Source organism: Schistocerca nitens, chromosome 2, assembly GCF_023898315.1.
Source record: "Schistocerca nitens isolate TAMUIC-IGC-003100 chromosome 2, iqSchNite1.1, whole genome shotgun sequence".
Taxonomy (NCBI): Eukaryota; Metazoa; Arthropoda; class Insecta; order Orthoptera; family Acrididae; genus Schistocerca; species Schistocerca nitens.
In genome coordinates this window covers 215,255,522-215,281,977 of record NC_064615.1, presented here as the reverse complement: position 1 = coordinate 215,281,977, position 26,456 = coordinate 215,255,522, and the positions used below count along the sequence as shown (strand labels likewise).

At 43.6% G+C, this 26,456-nt stretch overlaps 1 protein-coding gene and 1 long non-coding RNA gene across 2 annotated transcripts in view; both read left to right on the top strand.

The window, feature by feature from the left end:
• The window catches only part of LOC126235933 (uncharacterized), a 574,660-nt gene extending 569,748 nt beyond the window's left edge, over positions 1 to 4,912 (top strand). Inside the window, exon 4 of the long non-coding RNA XR_007544844.1 lies at positions 4,794 to 4,912. This is a non-coding gene — a long non-coding RNA (uncharacterized LOC126235933). The remainder of the gene's footprint in view (positions 1 to 4,793) is intronic.
• A 23-nt stretch (positions 4,913 to 4,935) lies between these two features.
• Positions 4,936 to 26,386, top strand: LOC126235932 (uncharacterized). The gene is made up of 2 exons (XM_049944895.1): positions 4,936 to 5,057; positions 22,433 to 26,386. Exon 2 carries the CDS (start codon positions 22,538 to 22,540, stop codon positions 23,873 to 23,875), a length of 1,338 nt encoding a protein of 445 aa, XP_049800852.1. The 5' UTR covers positions 4,936 to 5,057; positions 22,433 to 22,537; the 3' UTR covers positions 23,876 to 26,386.
• The last annotated feature ends 70 nt before the right edge of the window (positions 26,387 to 26,456 follow it).

The window sequence follows — 26,456 nt, the reverse complement described above, 5'->3', positions numbered from 1 at the left end:
TGTTACTGATGACTAATGTCTCTGCTATGTGCATATATTGTGTTTATTACACTTATGGGTGTTTATTAAACTTATGGAAAAACGCTACGAACTTATACACCAACCTACTATTATGCTTGGGTATACAGAGAGGCCATAGAAACTGAAAATCCCAGAAACAATTCTAAGAGAAAAGAAGAATTATTGAAATGATGTAAGCTGTGAGCCTTATTGCTAAATAAAACAAACAGCATCAACTCGTTCCAACTACAACTTCCACAGGAGACATCGGCCCGACTCTGAGTTCTTAGGGAGCAGTCCGATGACGTCACGAACCGTCCCTACATATAAACAGTTCACCTTGCTGAGCTTGTTTGAGTCTGTAAGTGCCTTCTGACTCGTTAAAGCCTTTGACGATGACTGCAACGTTGGAAGACGAAACGGCAGAGAATTATGCCTAAGACTACTGCCTCACGCCCATAAAATAAGTATCAGCAATCAGTTTTCTTCTAGTTTTCACTGATGTTACTTCCGGTATGAATATGTGACACATGTAAATGGCTTTTAGGCGTACGTGCCGCCACAGCTCGTAGTGGCTGCATGGTGAGGAAAGTCACGTCGTACTATCTCTCGTCGTAATTCTTGTTCAAACAAAGATAACTGGAGTGTGGTGTCTCGGAATAAATTACCAAGTTCACACAGGGAGTCGCCTTCTGGTACTTTAACCTTCTGTAACCGCTTTATAGTTCATTGTTCCATTACATTTTTTAAATTTTTTTTATTTATACCGGATTGTGCTGTAAGAGTGGTGACTACAAGTCAGCTTAAGTCCGCCGTTCTGATTTAACGTCGTTTCTTGTCGCGGTAAGTCGTTGTCTCTTGCACTCTAATCACTTTTTTGTCTATGCTGGATCTCATGGATAATTTCTACGTGCATATTTCTGTTCGGACATGGAATCAAAACATGGGACGTGTAACATGGCTAAATTTGCACTGCGGATGCGCAACCTGAGTCGTGACACGTCTGAGAATTTAATCTCCGTCTTTGTCATCAGTGTGCTTCGTTTCCGGCTTTAAGTACACACATCAAAAACGTTTTGCTGAAATAGATGTTAACTGTGGACATCGTATCACAGACACAGTCCCTTTGCTGTTCGGAGATGTCACTAAACCCATCCAAAGATGTAAACAACCATGCATGAGCAACGCCTTTTAGACGGAGGGGGTCCGACAGCCGATCAGCTCCAGTCATTCCGCCAGGAAAGAGGTACGCGGCTCATGTTGTCTGTAGTTCAACCACGTCTAGACGGTCAGTACCGCGGTTCGATCGCGTCCTCATTGTTACTTTGTGCCAGGAAGGGCTCTCAACAAGGGAAGTGTCCAGGCGTCTCGAAGTGAAGCAAAGCGATGTTGTTCGGACATGGTGGAGATACAGAGAGACAGGAACTGTCGATACAAGCCTCGCTCAGCCCGCCCAAGGGCTACTACTGCAGTGGATGGCCGCTACCTGCGGATTATGGCTCGGAGGAACTCTGACAGCAACGCTAGCATGTTGAATAATGCTTTTCGTGTAGCCACAGGACGCCATGTTACGACTATAGGCTGCATGACGCGCGACTTCACTCCTGACGTCCATGGCGAAGTCTATCTTCGCAACCAAGATACCATGCAATTCGGTACAGATGGGCCCAACAACATACCGAATGCATCGCTCGCCGGCCGCGGTGGCCGAGAGGTTCTAGGCGCTTCAGTCCGGAACCACGCGGCCGATACGGTCGCACGCATGGATGTGTGTGATGTCCTTAGTTAGGTTTAAGTATTTCTAAGTTTAGGGGACTGATGACCTCGGCTGTTAACTCTCATAGTGCTTAGAGCCATTTAAACCATTTCAATGCACCGCTCAGGATTGCCATCACGTCGGAGACGTGTCTGAAGGCAGGCTGAACGCCTTAGACACACTGTCTAGCGAGGTTCCCTGCTGTTTTGGGGTGGCATTATGTGGGGCCGATGTACGCCGCTGTTGGTCATGGAAGGCCCCGTAACGGCTCTACGATACGTGAATGCCATCCTCCGACCGATAATGCAACCATATGGGCAGCACATTGGCGAGGCATTCGTCTTCATGGACGACAATTGGCGCCCACATCGTGCACATCTTGTGAATGACTTCCTTCAGGATAACGGCATCGCTCGACTAGAGTGACCAGCATGTTCTCCAGACATGAACCCTATCGAACATGCCTGGGATAGATTGAAAAGGGCTGTTTATAGACGTGACCCACCAACCACTCTGAGGGATCTATGCCGAATTGCCGTTGAGGAGTGGGACAATCTGGACCGACAGTGTCTTGATGAACTTGTGGATAGTTTCCACGACGAATAGAGGCATGCATCACTGCAAGAGAAAGTGCTACTGGGTATTAGAGGTACGGTGTGTACAGCAATCTGGATCACCACCTCTGGGGGTCTTGCTGTATGTTGGTACAGCAAGCAATTTGTTGTTTTCATGAGCAATAAAGTGATTTTATTTCATTTATTTATTTACTCGTCAAGTTCCGTAGGATCAAATTGAGTAGCAAATCTCCAAGGTCATGGAACGTGTCAGTACATGCAATACAACTTAAACGTAATAACAGATAAAAATAAATGTTCACGAACCTTAAAAAAGTCAGTCCATAAGTTTAAGTAAACGCTGTCAACAATACTATAAAAATCAGCTTAATTTTTCAAGGAACTCCTCAACAGAATAGAAGGAGTGACGTATGAGGAAACTCTTCAGATTCGATTTGAAAGCGCGTGGATTACTGCTACGATTTTTGAATTCGAGTGGCAGCTTATTGAAAATGGATGCAACAGTATACTGCACACCTTTTTGCACAAGAGTTAAGGAAGTCCGATCCAAATGCAGGTTTAATTTCCACCGAGTATTAACCGAGTGAAGGTTGCTTATTCTTGGGAATAAACTAATATTGGTAACAAGAAACGACAATAAGGAATATACGTATTGGGAGGCCAATGCCAAAATACGCAGACTGGTGAACAGAGGTCGACAAGAGGTTCGTGAACTTTTTTTTTTTTTTTTTTTTTTTTTGTCATCAGTCTACTGACTGGTTTGATGCGGCCCGCCACGAATTCCTCTCCTGTGCTAACCTCTTCATCTCAGAGTAGCACTTGCAACCTACGTCCTCAATTATTTGCTTGACGTATTCCAATCTCTGTCTTCCTCTACAGTTTTTGCCCTATACAGCTCCCTCTAGTACCATGGAAGTCATTCCCTCATGTCTTAGCAGATGTCCTATCATCCTGTCCCTTCTCCTTATCAGTGTTTTCCACATATTCCTTTCCTCTCCGATTCTGCATAGAACCTCCTCATTCCTTACCTTATCAGTCCACCTAATTTTCAACATTCGTCTATAGCACCACATCTCAAATGCTTCGATTCTCTTCTGTTCCTGTTTTCCCACAGTCCATGTTTCACTACTACGTGAACTAACACCACTTATTGCCCGAACCGCCCGTTTCCGAGCCAAAAATATCCTTTTAGAATGGGAAGAGTTACCCCAAAATATAATACCATACGACAATAGCGAATGAAAATAAGCAAAGTAGACTAATTTTCGTGTCGAACGATCGCTCACTTCTGATAACGTTCGAATAACAAAAATGGCAGTATTAAGTCTTTGAACAAGATCCTGAATGTGGGCTTTCCACGACAGCTTACTATCTATCTGAACACCTAGGAATTTGAACTCAGTTTCACTAATCATATGCCCGTTCTGTGAAATTAAAATGTTAGGTTTTGTTGAATTATGTGTTAGAAACTGTAAAAACTGAGTCTTACTGTGATTTAGCGTTAGTTTATTTTCTACAAGCCCTGAACTGAGGTCATGTACTGCACTATTTCAAACGGAGCCAGTGTTGCACACAACATCCTTTACTACCAAGCTAGTGTCATCAGCAAACAGAAACATTTTAGAGTTACCCGTAATACTAGAGAGCATATCATTTATGTAAATAAGGAACAGGAGTGGCCCCAACACTGATCCCTGGGGCACCCCCCACTTCACAGTACCCCACTCAGACCCCACATCGCAGCCATTCTCAACATTGCGAATAATGACCTTTTGCTGCCTGTTGCTAAAGTAAGAGGTAAACCAGTTGTGAGCTACTTCCCGTATTCCGTAATGGTCAAACTTCTGGAGCAATATTTTGTGATGTGTATGTTGATCTGTATTCCAATTTTCTGTGCAGGTTCCGAAACTCTCGGAACCGCGGTGATGCAAAACTCTTTTTGATATGTGTATTAGTGGGATGGTCTGTAGCCCACCACATCGCGTCGTAATTGTTAAAACCTTACACCCAGCCACCCCCTTTTCTTGCAGCTCAGCCAGTGTTCTACTACTTATGTTTTCTCTTCGTTGTTGGGCTTCAACTCTTGAGCGCCTTATTGTTTATCTCTCATTTTTCCTAAGATATTTTAGTTTCAGCTGCAATATTTCTTTTTAACTTTTCAGTTCACGCAACTGTTAAATCCGAGACCAGTTTCCAAAAACACTGATTTTCGTACCTTCACCTTCCTCCCGTCCATGCCTCTCATAGCTTTGGAACGGGACGGAACGAGACGTCAAGGTCAGGTTTTCTCGGGAAGAAAGTTTGCGTGTTGAGGTTGATCGGACGGAGCGACTCGTCGGTTCCTAACACCGGAAGTCATTCTGTTTCCGCGATTCTCACTCACTGTGGAATCTAGAAAGTGATAAACAGTGAGACTGGTGGGCAGTTATTAAGGTCTGTGTGTTGCTCCGCTCGCTCTGCAGATGGGGGCGAGGCAGCGGCGGCGCTGAGGGATGCGTGGCCAGCTGACTCGTTGCGTGCTGCTGCTGCCGCTGCTGCTGCTGCCGTGGCCGGCCGGCGCCGCCCCCGCACCCGCGCCCCTGCCGTCGCCGTCTGCGTCTGCGTCGCCGTCGCCGGTGGACCGGCTGCTGGACCACCACGCCGAGCAGGGCTCCTCCTGGCAGGCGTGGCTGCTGCTCGACTCGGAGGACGACGCCAGCGCGGACCTGGCGCACGGCCAGCGACAGGTACAGACCACCTGCACACCTCACCTCACCCCACTCCTCGGGTTTTGCTGCAGGATCCCATGTGGGACCCTGCCCACACATGTAATATAGGATGCCTAGGAAGATGTTTTCACGGATAGCTAGAGAACATACACTACTGGCCATTAAAATTGCTACACCACGAAGATGACGTGCTACAGACGCGAAATTTAACCGACAGGACGAACATGCTGTGATATGCAAATGATTAGCTTTTGAGAGCATTCACACAAGGTTGGCGCCTGTGGCGACACCTACAACGTGCTGACATCAGGGAAGTTTTCAACCGATTTCTCATATACAAACAGCAGTTGACCGGCGTTGCCTGGTGAAACGTTGTTGTGATGCCTCGTGTAAGGAGGAGAAATGCGTACCATCACGTTTCCGTCTTTCATAAAGGTCGGGTTGTAGCCTATCGCGATTGCCGTTTATCATATCGCGAAATTGCTGCTCGCGTTGGTCGAGATCCAATGACTGTTAGCAGAATATGGAATCGGTGGGTTCAGGAGGGTAATACGGAACGCCGGGCTGGATCCCAACGGCCTCGTATCACTTGCAGTCGAGATGACAGGCATCTTATCCCCATGGCTGTAAGGGATCGTGCAGCCACGCCTCGATCCCTGAGTCAACAGATGGGGACGTTTGCAAGACAACAACCATCTGCACGAACAGTTCGACGACGTTTGCAGCAGCATGGACTATCAGCACGGAGGCCATGGCTGCGGTTACCCTTGACGCTGCATCACAGACAGAAGCGCCTGCGATGGTGTACTCAACGACGAACCTGGATGCACGAATGGCAAAACGTCATTTTTTCGGATGAATCCAGGTTCTGTTTACAGCATCATGACGGTCGCATCCGTGTTTGGCGACATCGCGGTGAACGCACATTGGAAGCGTGTATTCGTCATCGCCATACTGGCGTATCACCCGGCGTGATGGTATGGGGTGCCATTGGTTACACGTCTCGGTCACCTCTTGTTCACATTGACGGCACTTTGAACAGTGGACGTTACATTTCAGATGTGTTACGACCCGTGGCTCTACTCTTCATTCGATCCCTGCGTAACCCTACGTTTCAGCAGGATAATGCACGACCGAATGTTGCAGGTCCTGTACGGGCCTTTCTGGATACAGACAGTGTTCGACTGCTGCCCTGGTCAGCACCTTCTCCAGATCTCTCACCAATTGAAAACGTCTCGTCAATGGTGGCCGAGCAAGTGGCTCGTCACAATACGCCAGTCACTGCTCTTGATGAACTGTGGTATCGTGTTGAAGCTGCATGGGCAGCTGTACCTGTGCACGCCATTGAAGCTCTGTTTGACTCAATACCCAGGCGTATCAAGGCCGTTATTACGGCCAGAGATGGTTGTTCTGGGTACTGATTTCTCAGGATCTATGCACCCAAACTGCGTGAAAATGTAATCACATGTCAGTTCTAGTATAATGTATTTGTCCAGTGAATACCCGTTTATCATCTGCATTTCTTCTTGGTGTACCAATTTTAATGGCCAGTAGTGTACAAGCAAATCATATTAATGGATTCCAGAATGAGATTTTCACTCTGCATCGGAGTGTGCGCTGATATGATAAAGGATACATATTAATGGAGTTTATTACAGTAACTGAATTGGCAATAGTTAACTTTGCCTTCTACACTGAAGTTTTGCAAGGAATTGGCAACATGGGAATAATCAGTGTCCTTCGCTGTATACAATTTCCATGCTAAGAGACACTCCCTCCGCAATAAACCTAAGAAGACTGTTTAGTTGCAATAGCATGAACATTCTTCCATTACAACCTACACACCATACGGCGCACAGTCATACTCTTATAGACGTAATCGCAACGAAACAGACTGACAAAGTAAGAGATGTTGGTCAAACATCGGCCCCTGGCCTCTCAGCACATGATGTAATATTCCTGGCCTACTCTGTGCAGCCCCCAAGGATCAAATCGCGTTACATAACTTGTAGGAACATGAAACGTATTGACCTTGACGCTCTAACAGCCGATTGCTCAGAAATCTCATGGCATCAAATAATCAGAAAACCCACAATCGACGGCAAAATTAATGAACTTGGTGATAAACTCACTGCCCTCTATGACAAACATGCACCTGTGCGCACAATCCGTGTAAGAAAATCTCCTGCTCCATGGCTGACAGCTGAATTACGTCAAATGATGACTAATAGGGATGCTGCCCACAGGCGTTTCAAGGCAGATCCGAAACCCGAGCGTTTCGAAGAATATAGAAAGCTACGGAACAGAGTGAAACAATGCATTCGCAATGCTAAAATCAGGCACGCTCGCTCCCTTGTATGCAGCGATCTGACGCCCACGACTCTATGGAAGAATCTCCGTAGCTTGGGGGTCGGAAAGGCAAAATCGGAAACCACTTTTCATGTGTCAGCTAACGAATTAAATGAATTCTTCTCTGCACCTCTGAATACCAGCACAGCTGATAATTACCGTCCACAAGAATCCCTAAACAGGATAACTAACAACGATACCTTCCATCTAAAACATGTAACAACAAATACGGCAAGAAAAGCAATAATGAGAATCTCTTCTGATGCAATAGGCAACGACAGTATCGGTATAACCATGATTAAGAATGTTGCCGATATCTTAGTGCCTGTCTTAACTGACATATTTAATTTTTCCCTCGTGAACGGAATATATCCCACTGCATGGAAAAGAAGCCTAATTCGACCCATCCCTAAGATCGAAAACCCGCAACTGCCTAGTGATTACCGACCAATTAGCATACTGCCTGCTGTTTCCAAAGCACTTGAATATATTGTTCATGACCAAATCACTGAACACTTGCATGAATTCAGCCTATATGACAAATTTCAATCCGGTTTCCGTAAACATCACAGCACAAACACTGCTCTAATTAAAGTAACTGATGACCTGAAATATGCCATCGACAATCGAAAGGCAACAATATTGACGCTACTGGACTTCAGCAAAGCTTTTGACACTGTTAACTTTGACATAATGCTCAGAAAAATGCAACAGCTTAATTTCTCTGAAAGTGCAATGAGATGGTTTGAAAGCTACTTAAAAGACAGACAGCAATGTGTTGTCTGCATAAATGAAAAATCTTCCTGGAAACATGTTTCCTCGGGAGTGCCACAAGGATCAGTCTTAGGACCACTTTTGTTTTCTTTATATGTCAACGATATTTCATCGGTTCTGTCCTCCTGTAAGTATCATTTCTATGCCGACGACCTCCAGCTCTACCTAAGCGTCAGACCTGAAGATGTAAACACTGCAATCGCTCAGATGAATGATGATCTGTCTTCAGTAGTGACATGGGCGAAAAACCTGGGGCTTAAACTAAATGCAAAAAAGACGCAAGTAATCTTAATAGCCCATCAGAAATTAATAAGTTCAGATTTCCGCGAACGGCTACCTCCTATTCTGCTCGACGGTACTCCAATACCATATCAGAAAACAGTGAAGAACCTGGGTGTAACTTTGGATGAGCATCTCAACTGGGCGGAGAATACAGTCGCAGTGTGCCGAAAGACGTCTGCTTGTCTCTATGCTCTCAAAAAGTTTCGGAACATATTTCCACAGGACTTGAAACGCCAGCTCGTGCAAGCACTCGTTCTACCGAACCTCCACTATTGTGATGTGATTCAACAAGGCATGAGCAGTGAAAACAAAAGACGGCTAGAGCTAACCATGAATGCCTGTGTGCGTTACACCTGCAACATTCGCCGATACGATCATGTTAGTGCTTCATACTCCCAGCTAGGGTGGCTGCGGCCGGACAAATTGCGCGACTACCACACTCTATGTCTACTCCACCGACTCCTCGAGGCGCAAACACCCCAGTACCTTGCTTCAGAGATTAAAAACCTGTCATGTCATCATAATCGAAACATGAGGTCACTCTTATTTGGTATCCTAACTGTGCCCACTCACAAAACAAAAACTTTTGCAAACTCCTTCTCAGTTGCCGCTGTCCGCCTCTGGAACAAACTGCCCCTTACCTTGCGCAAAATTCAATCTCCTGCTGCTTTTAAGAAGAAGTTGAAGCATTTCCTACTATCATCCTTATAAAGTTCTCCACAAAATTAATGTACAAGGACAATCCCCTCATCTGGCAAATAGCAAAGCTAGCGTCTCCTATGTTGCTCCTGAGATGCCTTCCTCTTCATCCACCTCTATTAGCCACGCAATATTCTTTTCCTTTATATTTCCTTAATTATGTTTCATCATGTCTCTCTATTCTTCTCCTCCCTTCACCATGAGTCTCCCTCATACTCCCTGCTGCCAGCACTCCTATCTCAAATCTGTCTGTTCAATAATGTCTAATTATAACAGTACTTGTGATCTAAGAATATAAACTCTATATGTATGTATTTTTCCAGGTGTACCTTTCAAATTGTTTATTTCACTTTTTGTACTAGATGTAGTTTAACATGCCTACTAAAACATATGAATGTAAAATAAGTAGAATGCCTGGTTAGATGTAAGAGAGGGCCTGATGGCCCTAATCTTGCCAGGTTAAATAAATCAATAAATAAATAAATAAATAAAAATAAATAAATAAAATAAGAAACAAGTCTCACCCAAACAGTTAGGATGACGGCTCGTCTTCTAGTGCGGCTCTTCTAGTCCGTCTAGCGCAGCCGAGGCGGCGCTTATATTCTCTTCGGATAGAGGCCGCTCCTACCGTGGTGCGGTCCTAGTCAGAGTACTATGGCTGACGTCGTCTCACAGCCTTCTCTGCGGTTACCTTCCATGCTGACGTGCCGGCGCTTGGTGTTACGCCGGAACATCCCCAACACTCGTATTTCAGCGACGCAACTGTCCGCCATCTTTTACCGTCTGGCCCATTGCACCTACATCTCCATCTACATGGATACTCTGCAAATCACACGTAAGTGCCTGACAGAGGGTTCATCGAATCTGCTTCACGGTAATTCTCTACTATTCCAATCTAAAACAGCGCTCGGAAGAAAACGAACACCTATGTCTTTCCGTGCGAGCTTTGATTTCCCTTATTTTATTCAAATGGTTCAAATGGCTCTGAGCACTATGGGACTTAACATCTATGGTCATCAGTCCCCTAGAACTTAGAACTACTTAAACCTAACTAACCTAAGGACATCACGCAACACCCAGCCATCACGAGGCAGAGAAAATCCCTGACCCCGCCGGGAATCGAACCCGGGAACCCGGGCGTGGGAAGCGAGAACGCTACCGCACGACCATGAGATGCGGGCCCATATTTTATTATGAAGGTCGTTTCTCCCTACGTAGATCGGCGTCAACAAAATGTTTTCACATTCGGAGGAGAAAGTTGGTGATAGAATTTCGTGAGAAGATTATATCGCAACGAAATTTTTAATGATGTCCACCCCAGATCCTATCCGGAGCACTCCCTCCCCTACTTCGCGATAGTAAAAAACGGGCTGTTTTTCTTTGAACTTTCTCGATGTACTCCGTTAATCCTGTCTGGAAAGGACCTCAGACCGCGAAGCAGTACTCCAAAAGACGATGAAAAATCTTAGTGGAGGCAGTCTCTTAAATAGATCTGTTACATTTTCTAAGTGTTCTGTCAATAAAACGCAGTCTTTGGTTTGCCTTCCCCACAACATATTCTATGTGTTCTTCCCAATTTAAGTTGTTCGTAATTGTAATTCCTAGGTATGTAGTTGAATTTACGGCTTTCGATTTGAGTGACTTATTGTCTAACCGAAGTTTAACTGATCCCTTTTAGCACCCATGTGGATGACCTCACACTTTCTATTAATTAGGGTCAACTGCCTATTTTCGCACCATACAGATATCATTCCTAAATAGTTTTGCATTTTTTTAATATTCTGATGACTTTACTAGTCGATAAACGACAGCGTCATCTACAAACAACTTAAGACGGCTGCTCAGATTGTCTTGCAAATCGTTTATATAGATAAGGAATAGCAAAGGGCCTGTAACACTACCTTGGGGAACGCCAGAAATCACTTCTGTTTTACTCGATGACTTTCCGTCAGTAACTAGATGATATTCCACAAACACGCAATTTCACTACAATCCGCTTGTGTGGTAGTATCAAAAGCCTTCTGGAGACCTTGACATACGGAATCAATTTGAAATCCGTTCTCGACAGTACTAAACATTCGCGTGAGTAAAGAGCTTGACTGCGTGTCAATAAATTGTCCTCTTCGAGCTAAACCTGTTGTTCTAAACCTATTTTTGGTGCCTTCATCCGAGCATTAAATCTATCGCAGAGCTGAAACAGAGGCGAAGCTTCTGAAATGGCCTCACAGAAAATGTCAACCACGCAAAAGGAGAGGACTAAACGAAATGAAACTCCATAGTCTTTAGAGGGTATGTGATGTCATTTCATTGATTTCGAAACCGAGTCATATTTACAGACAATTTCGCAGCATGAGCTCACTTACCGATATACAGTATTGCAGACAACGCATGCAATTAGCACTGTTACGAAAAATCACATGCCGTTATGAGGAAAGGTGGCTGACTGTTTAGATACGTTATCTATTCCAGGTTATGCTCGATTAAGAGCTCATAAACCAAGCAGAAATTTTATTTTGTTCATCTTGGTCTGTCAGTTGGAGTCTGCGACTGTATGTGACACAAAAGACACGACCTAAAAGCACCACAACTAAGGCCACAATAATGACGGCAGTTCTATCAGGCATATCATGAAGTCTAGAAACAGCCCTTCCTGTAAGTTGGTAGAGAAACTAACAAGAGGAGGCCACGACGTTAGGATTACAGATTTATTTCAAACTTTGTACACATTTGGTAGGCCATTAAAACAACATAATGTGTAAGTAGTAAGGTGCACTAGTCTGGCAATTTCGAGAAAATCGCAAGAGAAGTTTAACGCGTCTATGACGTGGGTTATTTATCTGTGCATATGGGCCCGACGTTGGAGTCTATGGTGGTCAAGTGATTAGAGTTCGAGTTTCGGAAAACGAACGTTTATGAGGCGACGGTTCGACTCCCTCTCAAACTTAATTGTTAATCAATTCCATTCATCTCTGGTCGTATTATTTAATTTATATGACATTTGAGAGACATTATAATGAAAAAATCACCACGTATATTTGCATGAAGGTTCAATTTATCTTTTCAAAGTCTGTATGACAAATACCACCCTGCATCGTGTGATGTCGAGAGCTCATCCGACGAGTAACTGTTCATTACTCTTGTGGTCTGGCACATTGTCACTTACTGTATTAATGATTGCGAATAACGTGATTCGCGTCATCGTTTGTCGATGCTTGACTTGTGTTTGCCAGGCCTGTCCCTCGTCCTGGAAGTCCGCAGCTCGTGGTCTAGTGTCTGTCGTTGCTGCCTCTGGATTACGTGGTCCCGGGTTCGATTCCCGGCCGGGTTGGGGATTTTCTCTGCCCGGGGACAGGGTGTTTGTGTTGTCCTCATCATTTGCTGCCTCTGGATTACGTGGTCCCGGGTTCGATTCCCGGCCGGGTTGGGGATTTTCTGTGCCCGCGGACAGGGTGTTTGTGTTGTCCTCATCATTTGCTGCCTCTGGATTACGTGGTCCCGGGTTCGATTCCCGGCCGGGTTGGGGATTTTCTGTGCCCGCGGAAAGGGTGTTTGTGTTGTCCTCATCATTTCATAATCATCATTCATGACAGCGAGTAGATTGGACTGTGAAAAAAAATCTTAGACTGTGTAAAGATTAGGACTTTCTATGGGCGCTGATGACCGTGCAGTTGAGCACCCCCACAATCCAAACACCGTCATCATCGTCGTTGAAAATTTAGTTAAAAATAGTAAGTAGCCAAATAACATATGAAATCAACTTCATGCGAGCAATAATAGAAAAAATATATATTAAAAAATAAGTGTTAGCGGGATTCGAATCTGCGCCTCAGGCACGACCTTCTTGCTAAGCGCATACGCTAACCAATTTTTTTTTAATCTTATTTTGTTCGTTATTGTTCATTGCATTTCTTCGGGGCGGACGTGTCTTGACACCCGTTCAAATTCATCGTGATCCATTCACTCAGTCTTTTTATTTATTTTTATTACAAGGGGCAGCTAACCCTCTGACCAAGCACGCTAATCTACCGTGTCAGCAAGCTGACGACAATGACTTCTTACCGTCTGCAATTTCGCACGGATATATCACTTACATAGTAGAAGCATAAAACTTCTTTTGTGATTTGCACGAAACTGTCAGAGTAGTGCACCTTACTAATTGCACATTACGCTGTTTAAATGGTCTACTAAAGGTGTAACAAAGTTTGAAGTAAATCCCTGATCCCAGCGTCATGGCCTCCCCTTGTAAGTGAGGTACTGGCGAACAGTTGGACATGTCATTAAAAATGCTCTGTAGGAAACAGGTACACAGCAATAGAAGAGCTACAAACAAGATTCTTGTTACCAACAAGTACCCGATGCTAACACTGGATGTCACTATTTGTGTACAAACATCCCCATAGATCCCCATAGATGAATCAGTGGAAGTTGTTAAACACAAGCGTCTTCTAACCAAACTGCGTGCCTACGGAATATCGCCTCAGTTGTGCGACTGGATTCGTGATTTCCTGTCAGAAAGGCCACAGTTCGTAGTAATAGACGGAAAGTCATCGAGTAAAACAGAATTAATATCCGGCGTTCCCTAAGGAAGTGTTATAGGCCCTCGGTTGTTCCTGATCTGTATTAACCACACAGGAGACAATCTGAGTAGTCGTCGGAGATTGTTTGCAGATGATGCTGTCACTTACCGTCTTGTAAAGTCATCAGATGATCAAAACGACTTGCAAAATGATTTAGATAAGATATCTGTATAGTGCGAAAAGTGGCAATTGACCGTGAATAAGGAAAAGTGTGAAGTTATTCACACGAGTACTAAAAGAAATCTGCTAAATTTCGATTACGCAATAAGTCACACAAATCTGAGGGCTGTAAATTCAACTGAATACTTAGGGATTACAATTACAAATAACCTAAATTGGAACGATCACATAGATAATATTGTGGGTAGAGCGAACCAAAGACTGCGATTCATTGGCAGAACACTTAGAAGGTGCAACAGGTGTACTAAAGCGACTGCTTACACCACGCTTGTCCGCCCTATTCTGGAGTATTGCTGTGCGGTGTGGGATCCGCATCAGGTGTGACTGACGGATGACATTGAAAAATTACGAAGAAGAGCAGCTCGCTGTGTATTATGGCGACATAGGGGAGATAGTGTCACAGACATGATACGTGATTTGGAGTGGCAATCATTAAAACAAAGGCGTTTTTCGTTGCGACGGGACCTTCTCATGAAAATTCAATCACCAGTTTTCTCCTCTGATTGCAAAAACATTCTGTTGGCACCCACCTACATAGGGAGAAATGATCACCACGATAAAATAAGAGAAATCAGGGCTCGCACAGAAAAATTTAAGTGCTCGTTTTTCCCTGCGTGCCGTTCGAGAGTGGAACGGTAGAGAGACAGCTTGAAGGTGGTTCATTGAACCCTCTGCCAGGCACTTTATTGCGAATAGCACAGTAATCACGTAGATGTAGAATCTTACAAAACATCGAAGTCTTCAATGGCTGGAACCAGTCAGTTCATTAACTTGCTTGAAATGTTATCAAATTATAATTCCTTCACTTTGAGAAGTGCTGTGTGCTAACAGCCCAGTTGTGTAGCGACGTCTCGAGCATATCTGAGACCATAGCTGACATTTTCTTAAACCACCTTGAGGTAAAATTAATTAGCAGTAGCTTTCCATGTTTATAGAATAATGAGCTCTTTGAAAGGTACGTGTTTCTGTCAATATTAATAATAGTAGGGGAAAGTAAGCAAGAAGTGGACGCATTAGGATAAGGGACGGTTAAAAAGTTTCCGTTCGATGGCAGTACAGCCCACAGTTGGTATGTCTTATCGAGTGAAATCGCCGTGAACACTGAGGCAATCATCAGCCGACGCGCTAGGTTGAAGATACTCGTTTGTTAAAGCGCCATGTCCTGCTGCGTGAAGAAGTCTAACCGCCTGCTTCACGTCCTCGTCCGACAGGAATCGTCGACCCTTCACGGCCTTTTTTAAGGCACCGAAGTGAAGAGATCTGGACCGTGGGGCGGGTGCTCGAATGTCTCCCACTTGGGTTGGCGTAACTTCTGTGTTACATTTGCGATTTGGGGACGTGCGTTATCATGAAGCAGCAGAACTCACTGTCGCAGAACGGTGCTTTTCAACGGTGGTTTTCGACGGAAATGCTGCCCCATACACATTCTTCATTCTCCTGCGGATGTTGCGACGGGACGGTAAATAAATTGCGATTGAAGAGTTCACACGAATGTGTGATGTTCGTTATAAAATGTTAGTACAAATTTTTGGCTCTCACGTAAGTCTCGGGGGATGATTTCCAAAACAAAAAAATGGCTCTGAGCACTATGGGACTCAACTGCTGTGGTCATAAGTCCCCTAGAACTTAGAACTACTTAAACCTAACTAACCTAAGGACAGCACACAACACCCAGCCATCACGAGGCAGAGAAAATCCCTGACCCCGCCGGGAATCGAACCCGGGAACCCGGGCGTGGGAAGCGAGAACGCTACCGCACGACCACGAGATGCGGGCGGATGATTTCCACACTTGGTGCATTAGTATACTGTTCCACCCCCGCGCATTAGTTATAGTTGTTGAATTAATATCGCTCAGACATGAGTACAGTTTATGCTAGGGAACAAAAATCAGGCGATTATTATAGCGAAATCATTTTTCACGACACAGTTCAATCACTATTTATTGGCGTCGTCCTTTTCTTTCACACAATGAAATTAGCACTGGTGAGACAGTTTACAGTTATACTTTAATAATAATTTGACTCCGAGCCCCCAGTAGCAGTAATATGGACTGCTATAATCGAAAAGTACTCAATCAATTCGAACAGAACGACAAGTCCCACTGTCCTCTTAGTTATAACAGTTTTGGCGCGAAATCACAGATCGACACATGTTCACTTACTCCGATGTATACCTCGTAATTCGCACTCACACAAATAATCGTAGCACTTCCAGTTCACCAAATACATGCTTGCACTATTACACAATACTCTTTGTCGAAATAAATCGGCGCGAAAAATTCTTACTCAAACGACCACATGGGCCACCCAAAAGTGGGGCTCGCTCACCATACACCGGCCAACGCCTCAACGACTGCCCAAAGACTGACCTCTGGCCAAGATGGCCGCTCTTTTATATAGGCTCGGATGTCTACCCCCTATCCCCCCCCCCCCCCCAAATCCCATCGGTTATGCAAGCACCAATCTCACCAGTTAAGGCTACAAATTTTGACACATACATCCCTCAACAGAAATAAGTTCACCATCGGAACCGCGCCAAAAAGTACATCTCTTTTACTATGTTACATTAATTTCAAGAATTATTCTACCGCCCGTAAATCAAGTTTTAGTTTTCGCAAAATTTCGCCACTTAGCGCATATTTGTTTGTTTACAAATGGTTCGAATTGCTCTGAGCACTATGGGACTTAACATCTGAGGTCATCAGTCCCCTAGAACTTAGAACTACTTAAACCTAACCAAGGACATCACGTACATTCATGCACGAGGAGGGATTCGAACCTGCGACCGTAGCAGTCGCGCGGTTCCGGACTGAGCGCCTGGAACCCCTCGGCAACCACGGCCGGCGTTTGTTTACATCTGTGCAGCAGAGTTTTAACATAGAACTGCAGATAGCACTGTTTTCAGGCGGAATCTATTGCGATCTACACATTGCGCTGCTCAAAATCTTCATATCTATAATAATTAATTTATTATGAGCGATAAATGTTCATAATAATTTGCAAACAATGAAAACTATTTCAAGTTGAGTGTATAGTATAACTTAACTAGTTTAAAATACGTGTGATGCCACCCAAAATGTTATATAGTGCCGTTCTTTACGTCATGAATTTTCTATTGAATTTTGTAAACAATTTCCCATCAAACTTTGTTTATTTCTCTTTACGAGCTTAATAATTTATGAATCTTAACATATGACTATGGCAACCGATCCGCTATGACGAGACGTTTTAATGAGCACTCGCTCATCTCTGTAAGAGGTTATTTACTATTTTTATTAATCTTTGAGAAAAACCAAACAATGCCTCAAGCTTCGGGCCACCTGGCCGCCCGGAGGCGGACACATCTCGCCGATACGTTGCAAATCTTGCGCGGGCGCGCCACGCGCTTCCGCGAATGGCGCACCATGTCGCGCACTCGCTCTCCACAGAGCAGTCCTTGCATACTAGACCAATTCATCTAGTGACGGGGGTTTGTACCGTCACAATGTCTCACGTTGTTCCTGTTTGGACGCATTTGGTAATATCGTCGCCATAGTTCATGTTTCCGCAATTAACGCATGAACTTCGGAAAGACACGAATGCCACACTAATCCCATGCCTATACGTCGCATTGGAATCGCATTACGTTGCATGTACGCTGCAGCAAGGTCCCTTATACAAGCACTCAACAACATGCACAAGAGCGTCAAGTTCACCTTTGAATACAAATGTCGAAATTCGCTTTACCTGACGATCTCCAGTAACATATTCTTAGCAACTACATAAACGCTTCTACTACAGATGTAAACATCCATACATCTTTATCTCACACTCACACATACAAACTAGCAGGCTATAGGCCCATATTACAAAGGGCACATACAAATGCCACTGAGCAATGATATGTATCAAATTTAATTTGGAATACTTAAACATACAGAAACGGCAAGTCTTTACCAATCTGCGCCCATAGCCATGATGTCTAGGAAAGTTGTGAAAGTGATAGATAAAAGCAAAATTTACAACAACAGACAAACAGACACGAGGGCACTGTGAATTCCATATTTTGCTTCACCTTAAAAAAAAGAACTGTTAATGTGTCCTACACTACTCGCCATTAAAATTGCTACACCGATAAGAAATGCAGATGATAAACGGGTATTCATTGGACAAATATATTTTACTAGAACTGACAACTGATTACATTTTCACGCAATTTGGGTGCATAGATCCTGAGAAATCAGTACCCAGAACAACCATTTCTGGCCGTAATAACGGCCTTGATACGCCTGGGCATTGAGTCAAACAGAGCTTCGATGGCGTGCACAGGTACAGCTGCCCATGCAGCTTCAACACGATACCACAGTTCATCAAGAGTAGTGACTGGCATATTGCGAGCCAGTTGCTCGGCCACCATTCACCAGGCGTATTCAATTGGTGAGAGGTGTGGAGAATGTGCTAGCAAGGGCAGCAGTCGAACATTTTCTGTATCCAGAAAGGCCTGTACAGGACCTGCACCACGTGGACGTGCATTAACCTGCTGAAATGTAGGGTTTCGCAGGGATCGAATGAAGGGTAGAGCCACGGGTCGTAACACATCTGTAATGTAACGTCCACTGTTCAAAGTGTTTTCAATGCGAACAAGAGGTGACCGAGACGTGTAACCAATGCCACCCCATACCATCACGCCGGGTGATACGCCAGTATGGCGATCATGAATACACGCTTCCAATGTGCGTTCACCGCGATGTCGCCAAACACGGATGCGACCATCATGATGCTGTAAACAAAACCTGGATTCATCCGAGAAAATGACGTTTTGCCAATCGTGCGCCCAGGTTCGTCGTTGAGTGCACCATCGCAGGCGCTCCTGTCTGTGATGCAGCGTCAAGGGTAACCGCAGCCACGGTCTCCGAGCTGATAGTCCATGCTGCTGCAAACGTCGTCGAACTGTTCGTGCTGATGGATGTTGTCTTGCAAACGTCCCCATCTGTTGACTCAGGGATCGAGACGTGGCTGCACGACCCGTTACAGCCATGGGGATAAGATGCCTGTCATCTCGACTGCTAGTGATACGAGGCTGTTGGGATCCAGCACGGCGTTCCGTATTACCCTCCTGAACCCACCGATTCCATATTCTGCTAACAGTCATTGGATCTCGACCAACGCGAGCAGCAATGTCGCGATATGATAAACGGCAATTGCGGTAGGCTACAATCCGACCTTTATCAAAGTCGGAAACGTGATAGTACGCATTTCTCCTCCTTACACGAGGCATCACAACAACGTTTCACCAGGCAACGCCGGTCAACTGCTGTTTGTGTATGAGAAATCGGTTGGAAACGTTCCTCATGTCAGCACGTTGTAGGTGTCGCCACCGGCGCCAACCTTGTGTGAGTGCTCTGAAAAGCTAATCATTTGCATATCACAGCATCTTCTTCCCGTCGGTTAAATTTCGCATCTGTAGCACGTCATCTTCGTGGTGTAGCAATTTCAATGGCAAGTTGTGTACATCTACCTCTGCATCCGTACTCCGCAAGCCACCTTAAGGCGCGTGTCGGAGGGTACTTTTGTACCACTATCAGTCTGGAACCGCGTGACCGCTACGGTCGCAGGTTCGAATCCTGCCTCGGGCATGGATGTGTGTGATGTCCTTAGGTTAGTTAGGTTTAATTAGTTCTAAGTTCTAGGCGACTGATGACCTCAGAAGTTAAGTCGCATAGTGCTCAGAACCATTTGAACCATTTGTACCACTATCAGTTCCCCCTTTCCTTTTCAAGTGGCTTATATTTGAAAATGTGCAATGCAAGACTTTTTTTCCGCGACCAACGTATTATGTAATAGACTGCCACACAACATGAGAACTAGGTAATGAAGACAAATTTTGCAACTAAGGGATGTACGACATAAAATGCAGTGAGTGCTCCGTACAATATGTGCGTTGAACTCGGTTAAGCTTCTGAATTAAATGTAAGGTTCATATAAATACATTTAGCTACAACATAACAAACAAATCCGCAATATCAACCCACATTAATGAAGTAAGTTTTCTGATAAGACTACGTTTATGACAGAAAGATCAAAAGATGCGAAGAAATATACGTATGCACATCTCCGTCTCTTTGATTACATAAGTTGGTAATGCTCTTACACTTACAAGTTGGTAATGCTCTTACACTTACAATTCACTGTTTGTGCAATCCCTAGGCTGTTTTCGGTTTGTGTTTATGTGTTATTTTTATTGATATAAATGTAATATAATGACCTGCAGTATGGTTTTTGCTGGAACATCTTGTACGTAGCTTATAGATATTAGGATATATCCTGACTTATTCACTCGTCATCGCCAGCCGAGATTGCTGAGGATAGAAACTTGAGATACGGAAATGGTGTTGGTCTTATACTTTAGGCGTTGTTTCAGAAGGGATTTTTCGAAATTCAGCTCCTAAGGGGATGAAGCAGGGGATAAAGGTTTTTTTTTTCTTGAAAATATAGCGCTATTAAGGCAGTTTTGAAGCTAGCTCTACGAGAACTGGTATTTGGTTTCTCGGTCACAAATAATGAAACACGTGTTTCAGAATTTCTCATCCCAATGGGGTGAAATAGTGGGCGAAATTTTTAAGAAATAAATTATTATTAAAGAATTAATAAAGTATTTTGAAAGATACGTCTGTGAAGATTGGTACTTGACTTCTCGACTAAAAATAGAAAATACATGTTTCAGTGTTCTTGGAAATTCAGCCCTTATGGTGGCGAAATACGGCATGAATATTTTTATGGAAATATTTCATTATCCAAGCAGTTTTGAAGATAAATCTATGAAGATTTGTATTTAACGTCTCTGTAAAAATTAAAAAATTCATATTTCACTGTTTTTGGAAAGTCAATCCCTAAAGAGGGTGAAATAGGGGATGAAATTTTTAGAGAAAATATTTCGATGTATTAAATACGTTTAAAACTAAATCTATGAAAATTGGTATTTGACTTCTTGGCTAGAACTTAAAAATACATGTTTCAGTATTTTTGGAAATCCAGCCCACTAAGGGAGCGTAATAGAGGATGAAAAGTTTTATAGAATTCTTTCATTATGCAAGCATTTCCAAACGTAAATCTATGAAAATTTATATTAGACTTTACTGTTAGGAATAAAAAAATTCCTGTGTCACTAGTTTTGGAAATTCAAGTCGCAAGTAAGTGAAACAGAGGATGAAAATTTTTAAGAAAGTATTTCATTATACTAAAAGATTTGTTAAGCTACATATATGAAATTAAATATTTCAATTCTCGGTTAGATGTAAAAAATATTTGTTATGGGATGAAAGTTTCTATGAAAATATCAGCATAAAAACACAAAGGGTATGACAAACAAAAACTCTGGACTCCAGGTACCAGAATCACTTTTTGGCCAGAAGTACATTCGGAAAAGACCATGCTTCTATAACCTCATTTAGCATGAACAGCTTAGGAGGCGTCGCAATTTGTCAACAACATAAAAATTCGATTAAAGGAAAACATAAAAAGATCTATCAGATTATACGGTCTATGCGATCGAAGGAGCGGGTGCTAAGGTATGCTAAGGTATATGCAGCGAAATGAAGTGTAAAGGAATACTCATGTAAACCACTGATTCATCTGAAGGTAAGGGTGTTGTTGTTGTGGTCTTCAGTCCTGAGACTGGTTTGATGCAGCTCTCCAGGCTACTCTATCCTGTGCAAGCTGCTTCATTTCCCAGTACCTACTGCAGCCTACATCCTTCTGAATCTGCTTAGTGTATTCATCTCTTGGTCTCCGATTCGTACCCTCCACGCGGCCCTCCAATACTAAATTGGTGATCCCTTGATGCCTCAGAACATGTCCTACCAACCGATCCCTTCTTCTAGTCAAGTTGTGCTACAAACTCCTCTTCTCCCAATTCTAGTCAATACCTCCTCGTTAGTTATGAGATCTACCCATCTAATCTTCAGCATTCTTCTGTAGCACCACATTTCGAGAGCTTCTATTCTCTTCTTGTCTGAACTATTTACCGTCCACGTTTCACTTTCACCATGGCTACAGTCCCTACAAATACTTTCAGAAACGGCTTCCTGACAAATCTATACTCCATCTTAACAAATTTCTCTTCTTCAGAAATGCTTTCCTTGCCATTGCCATTCTACATTTTATATCCTCTCTACTTCGGCCATCATCAGTTATTTTGATCCCCAAATAGCAAAACTCCTTTACTACTTTAAGTTTCTCATTTCCTAATCTAATTCCCTCAGAATCACCAACCTTAATTCGACTACATTCCATTATCCGCGTTTTGCGTTTGTTGATGTTCATCTTATATCCTCCTTTCAAGACACTGTCCATTCCGTTCAGCCGCTCTTGCAGGTCCTTTGTTGTCTCTGACAGAATTGCAATGTCATCGGCGAACCTCGAGAAGTGTCGTGGAAGAAACATAAAGGCGACTACCAAAGATAACTGTTTTAATTTTTCTTCTGAGCTAAAACTTACACTAGACGTAAGAGACTGTTAGAGCGGTGTTATATTTTGCAAGTGTTGTTCCACAGGGCGGCTCGGCGCCTCGGCGCATCACCCCCAAGTCGGTGTTCATAGCGCCAGCCTTCACACCCGACCAACTGCCGGCCTGCGCAGAAGGCTACCGCGCCGATTCGATGGGCCGCTGCGTCAAGGTGTTGCGTGTCGACCAGGCGGCGCATCTCGACTTCCTGCTGCGGCGCCTCAACGCCAAGTACGCCCCGGCCAAGCAGAACCCTGTTGCAGCCGCTGCTGTCCAGGGTCCGCCACCGCTGCCGCCGCCACAGGGTCCTCTCAAGCTTCCCCTGCCCGTGGACACTCACACCACCTCCTCGACGGCATCACCGGCTCCGAAGCCGACGTCGGAGACCCCGCCTCCTAAAGCAGATCAGAGTGAGTCTGATGACACCGGCGCCGCCGACATGATCATCAGTCTCTTCGGCGGCCAGGAAGGCAGCGGCGGCGGAGGTGGCGGCGAAGACACTGCAGCCGTGGACCCTACCGTGCTCAGTGCTGGGCCGCCTGCGGAAGACGTCGACGTCCGAGACACTCTGCCCATGCTCGTCCTCACTCACACCGATTCCTCGTCGCCGGTCGAAGACGAGATCGTCCCTGAGCCCGAGCAATTTACTGGCGAGGTGGTGACAGTAGCCTCTCCAGAATCGAACTCGCTTCCTCCGACCTCGTCACCCTCCCCTGCACCGCAAGTGACTTTAATCTCTGACAAACACCAGCACAATGCTGGTGGACAGATGATGCGTGACGCCAGTCCAGTCGCTGCATCAGATACGTCTCCTGATGAGGATTGGACACCAGTCTCTTCTACTCACGAGTCCAAATCCCCAGGTTCGTCAAAGAAGCGTACAGGAGAGTTTGTGTCAGACGACTGGCGAGAACGACCCATTCCTTCTGACGAGACGGCAAAGACTGTTCCAGTGGGCACGAGGAATGCTGACACTTCCGCAGTTGGCTCCGTCCAATTTTCGAACGTGAAAGTTGATACTACACGTACTGGTCCATTGGAAACCTCCCCTGTGGACAATTCTTCCAAAAAGAACAGTGCACAATATCCTGCACAGATGCAGAGGCAGCAGGGCAGCCACAGTTCCACCTTCGCTACAGCAAATGTGCCCAATGCCCACGTTGGTTCTACAGCATACAACAGTTACAACTCACCAGAAGGTCACCACGCTCAGGAGTGGAGTGGTGTGACAAATCGGATCCCACATACAGACAATGGCTATGTGCGGTTTCCACAAGGCCATGGAGGGGGCTATGTCCGTTTTCCACTAGATGCTTTCCAGGAGCAGCGAAATTCTGGTGGCAGCAAGTTATGGTGGTTGCAACCAGGCCCTAATGGTTGGCGTGTTAGACATCCTGATGCACGCTACAGACCAGCACTGGTACGCTTCTTCACACGGTTGCCACCATTACATGGACAGACTTCATGGGACACCTACGCTAGGCGTGCATAACTTGCCCACTCATCTAGGTTGTACTTAACAGAACACCACACATAATATATTACCCACTTTCTCTACATGTAGTACTAGAATGGTCCAGCATTCTGATTATATGTTGCATGAGAGTGATAAAACAGCTGCCCCTGGCAAGACGAGTGTTGTGGAGTGTCTCTACATATTTTTGAACTTGGTTCTCTGCTCATGATGATTTTAGCACATAAATATGAGTTACACATCAGTATCAAGTTTGAATTTGTGATACATGTGTAAAGCGGAGAAGAAGCAGTAAATATTATAACAGTGCCATGTACTGCTATAAACATTAATACTCGAACACGCAATATTGACTGTATTACAATGTAAACATTTGGGAGGATATGTATAGTTTGGAGTGTTGCCATACTGTGACTTCTTTCAAGAATCACTATCATCCACAACATGTAGTTTAAAGGAACCATTTGTTCCTCTCTATTTTCCCTAGTTTAATACATTGTATATTGTTGATTAAATGTGTACATAGTGTACAGAAAAAGTAGTTCTACCAAATAATAGGTTTTAAAAAATTTATTCTTCCATAGGAGAATAAAAATATGTAATGTGATCATGCATTTTATTTAGCATCACCTTCAGAAGTAGTGTATTCATAAATTTTCTTCTCTTATTGTATTATATGATCATTGCAATTTTTTGCATATATTGTAAAATATCAGAGAAGTCTTGCCAAGTGATGGACTGAATGGTATTTTAGATCTTATAGTAGTGAGTGGAATTATATATCGACCAAACCAGCCAATGATTTGGCACATAATTAATACCTTACCATCTGACTTTTATACTGTAAATATTACATATACTTTTGTCACTAGCAAATAGTATTTTGTATTTTACCTTATTTAGTTATTCATCTGTATTCATGTAGGAAAAGTGAAGGATGAAATTTTTAAAAGCGCACAGGCTTTTGTAAGAGCAGTTGTTTCTCTTTCCCTGGTGCACATTAATGTGCAGTACAAAATGTGATTATAATGTGCTTTTAGTTACCACATATATGTGTAAATAAGTGTCAGTAGACTAATTACATAAAAAACAAGTCAATAGAAGTAAACGCCACACTTCGCTGTTAGTTGTCTCGAAAGCTAAGTTAGCACACCCTCATAGACACTGTATATATACAGCCAATTTAATGTACATAATGTTTTGTCAGCAACGATAATTGTAAATCTATTTTTGAGAGTCATAGAAGTTCACATGCAATATTCTAGTCTTTTGCACTGTGTATAACAAAGCTTTAAAAGCTACTAGTGCCTTTTGATTTGTTGCTTTGTTTATAATGAAATTTATGCAGTCCAAGTACAATTGTTAAAGTTTTCAGAATAATTTTGATCCAATGTTTTCTATTTGTATAAGCCTATCCCGGTACTTAATATTTTAGAGATTGAAAAACAGTTATTCAGTTTTTATTGCTCTTAATCTTTCCCAGTTCAGCCTGCTGCCCATTTAGTCCTCTCTGTGTTAACATTTGTTTAATGCTTTGTAATATGCAGAATTTGACTGTTTGGCTATGTCTGTGCCCATTTATGGTAAGTGTTTTAATGATTAGTATGATGAAATTTTCCTGTTAAGTAGTGAAGCTTTCCTATCCATTTACCCACAAGATCTACTACCTGTTCTCGATGACATCCATCATTACTTGTAATGAAACCATTCAGACATCAAAAAAACCCTTTGTAAAAGTGGTAATACTACCATAGTTTCACTTTTGTAATAATTTACAGTTTGAAAAACATTTATGTGTCCCAGGGTCATAATCGGTTGTTAATTGTGGGGTCACCAATATTTATGACATGATTTCAGAAACTAACTCAAGATATAGTTAGCAAGGAAACTGATAACACTATAATATGTGAATTTAGAAGCATTAAAGAAATGCATAATAAACAAATGGACTAGTACCACTATTACTCAGTCTGGAAATTTTAGGTAATTTCAATAATTTGCTCTGAAGTATCTCAGGTAGAGTCACCATTTGAATTCCTGTACATTTTATTAGTGTTTGGTGTTTCAGCCTATGCTCACAACAAAACTTGAACCTTCTGTCCCATGAGCTTTTTACTCTTAATTCATCGCTTTTGGAGGTATCACTTAAAGCTATCACATCTAGTTTGAAGAAGAAGGAGGCTTGTGTGAAATACAAGTATGTAACTCAGGGTTTTCACTTTCAAACCTATCAATTTCTAGCTAACATTCTGCACTAAAAGATAAATGTAGTAAATTAAATCATCATAGTCACAGTGGTCTGACATTCTGAGGCATATACAAAGTCTTTATAATGATGGTGATGTAATTATAACATTAAATTAAATGACATCTTGGGTTGTCGGGTGTTCTGCCGGATATCAGCGTCTTACTTGCACGATATTTCGGTCATGTAGCTGGTAACCTTCATCAGGTGCGACCTGAGACTGACACTCTCAGGTCGCACCTGATGAAGGTTACGAGCTACGTGACCGAAATATCATGCAAGTACGACGCTGATATCCGGCAGAACACCCGACAACCCAAGATGTCATTAGATCGCCGGGAAAGCCTGAAGAGT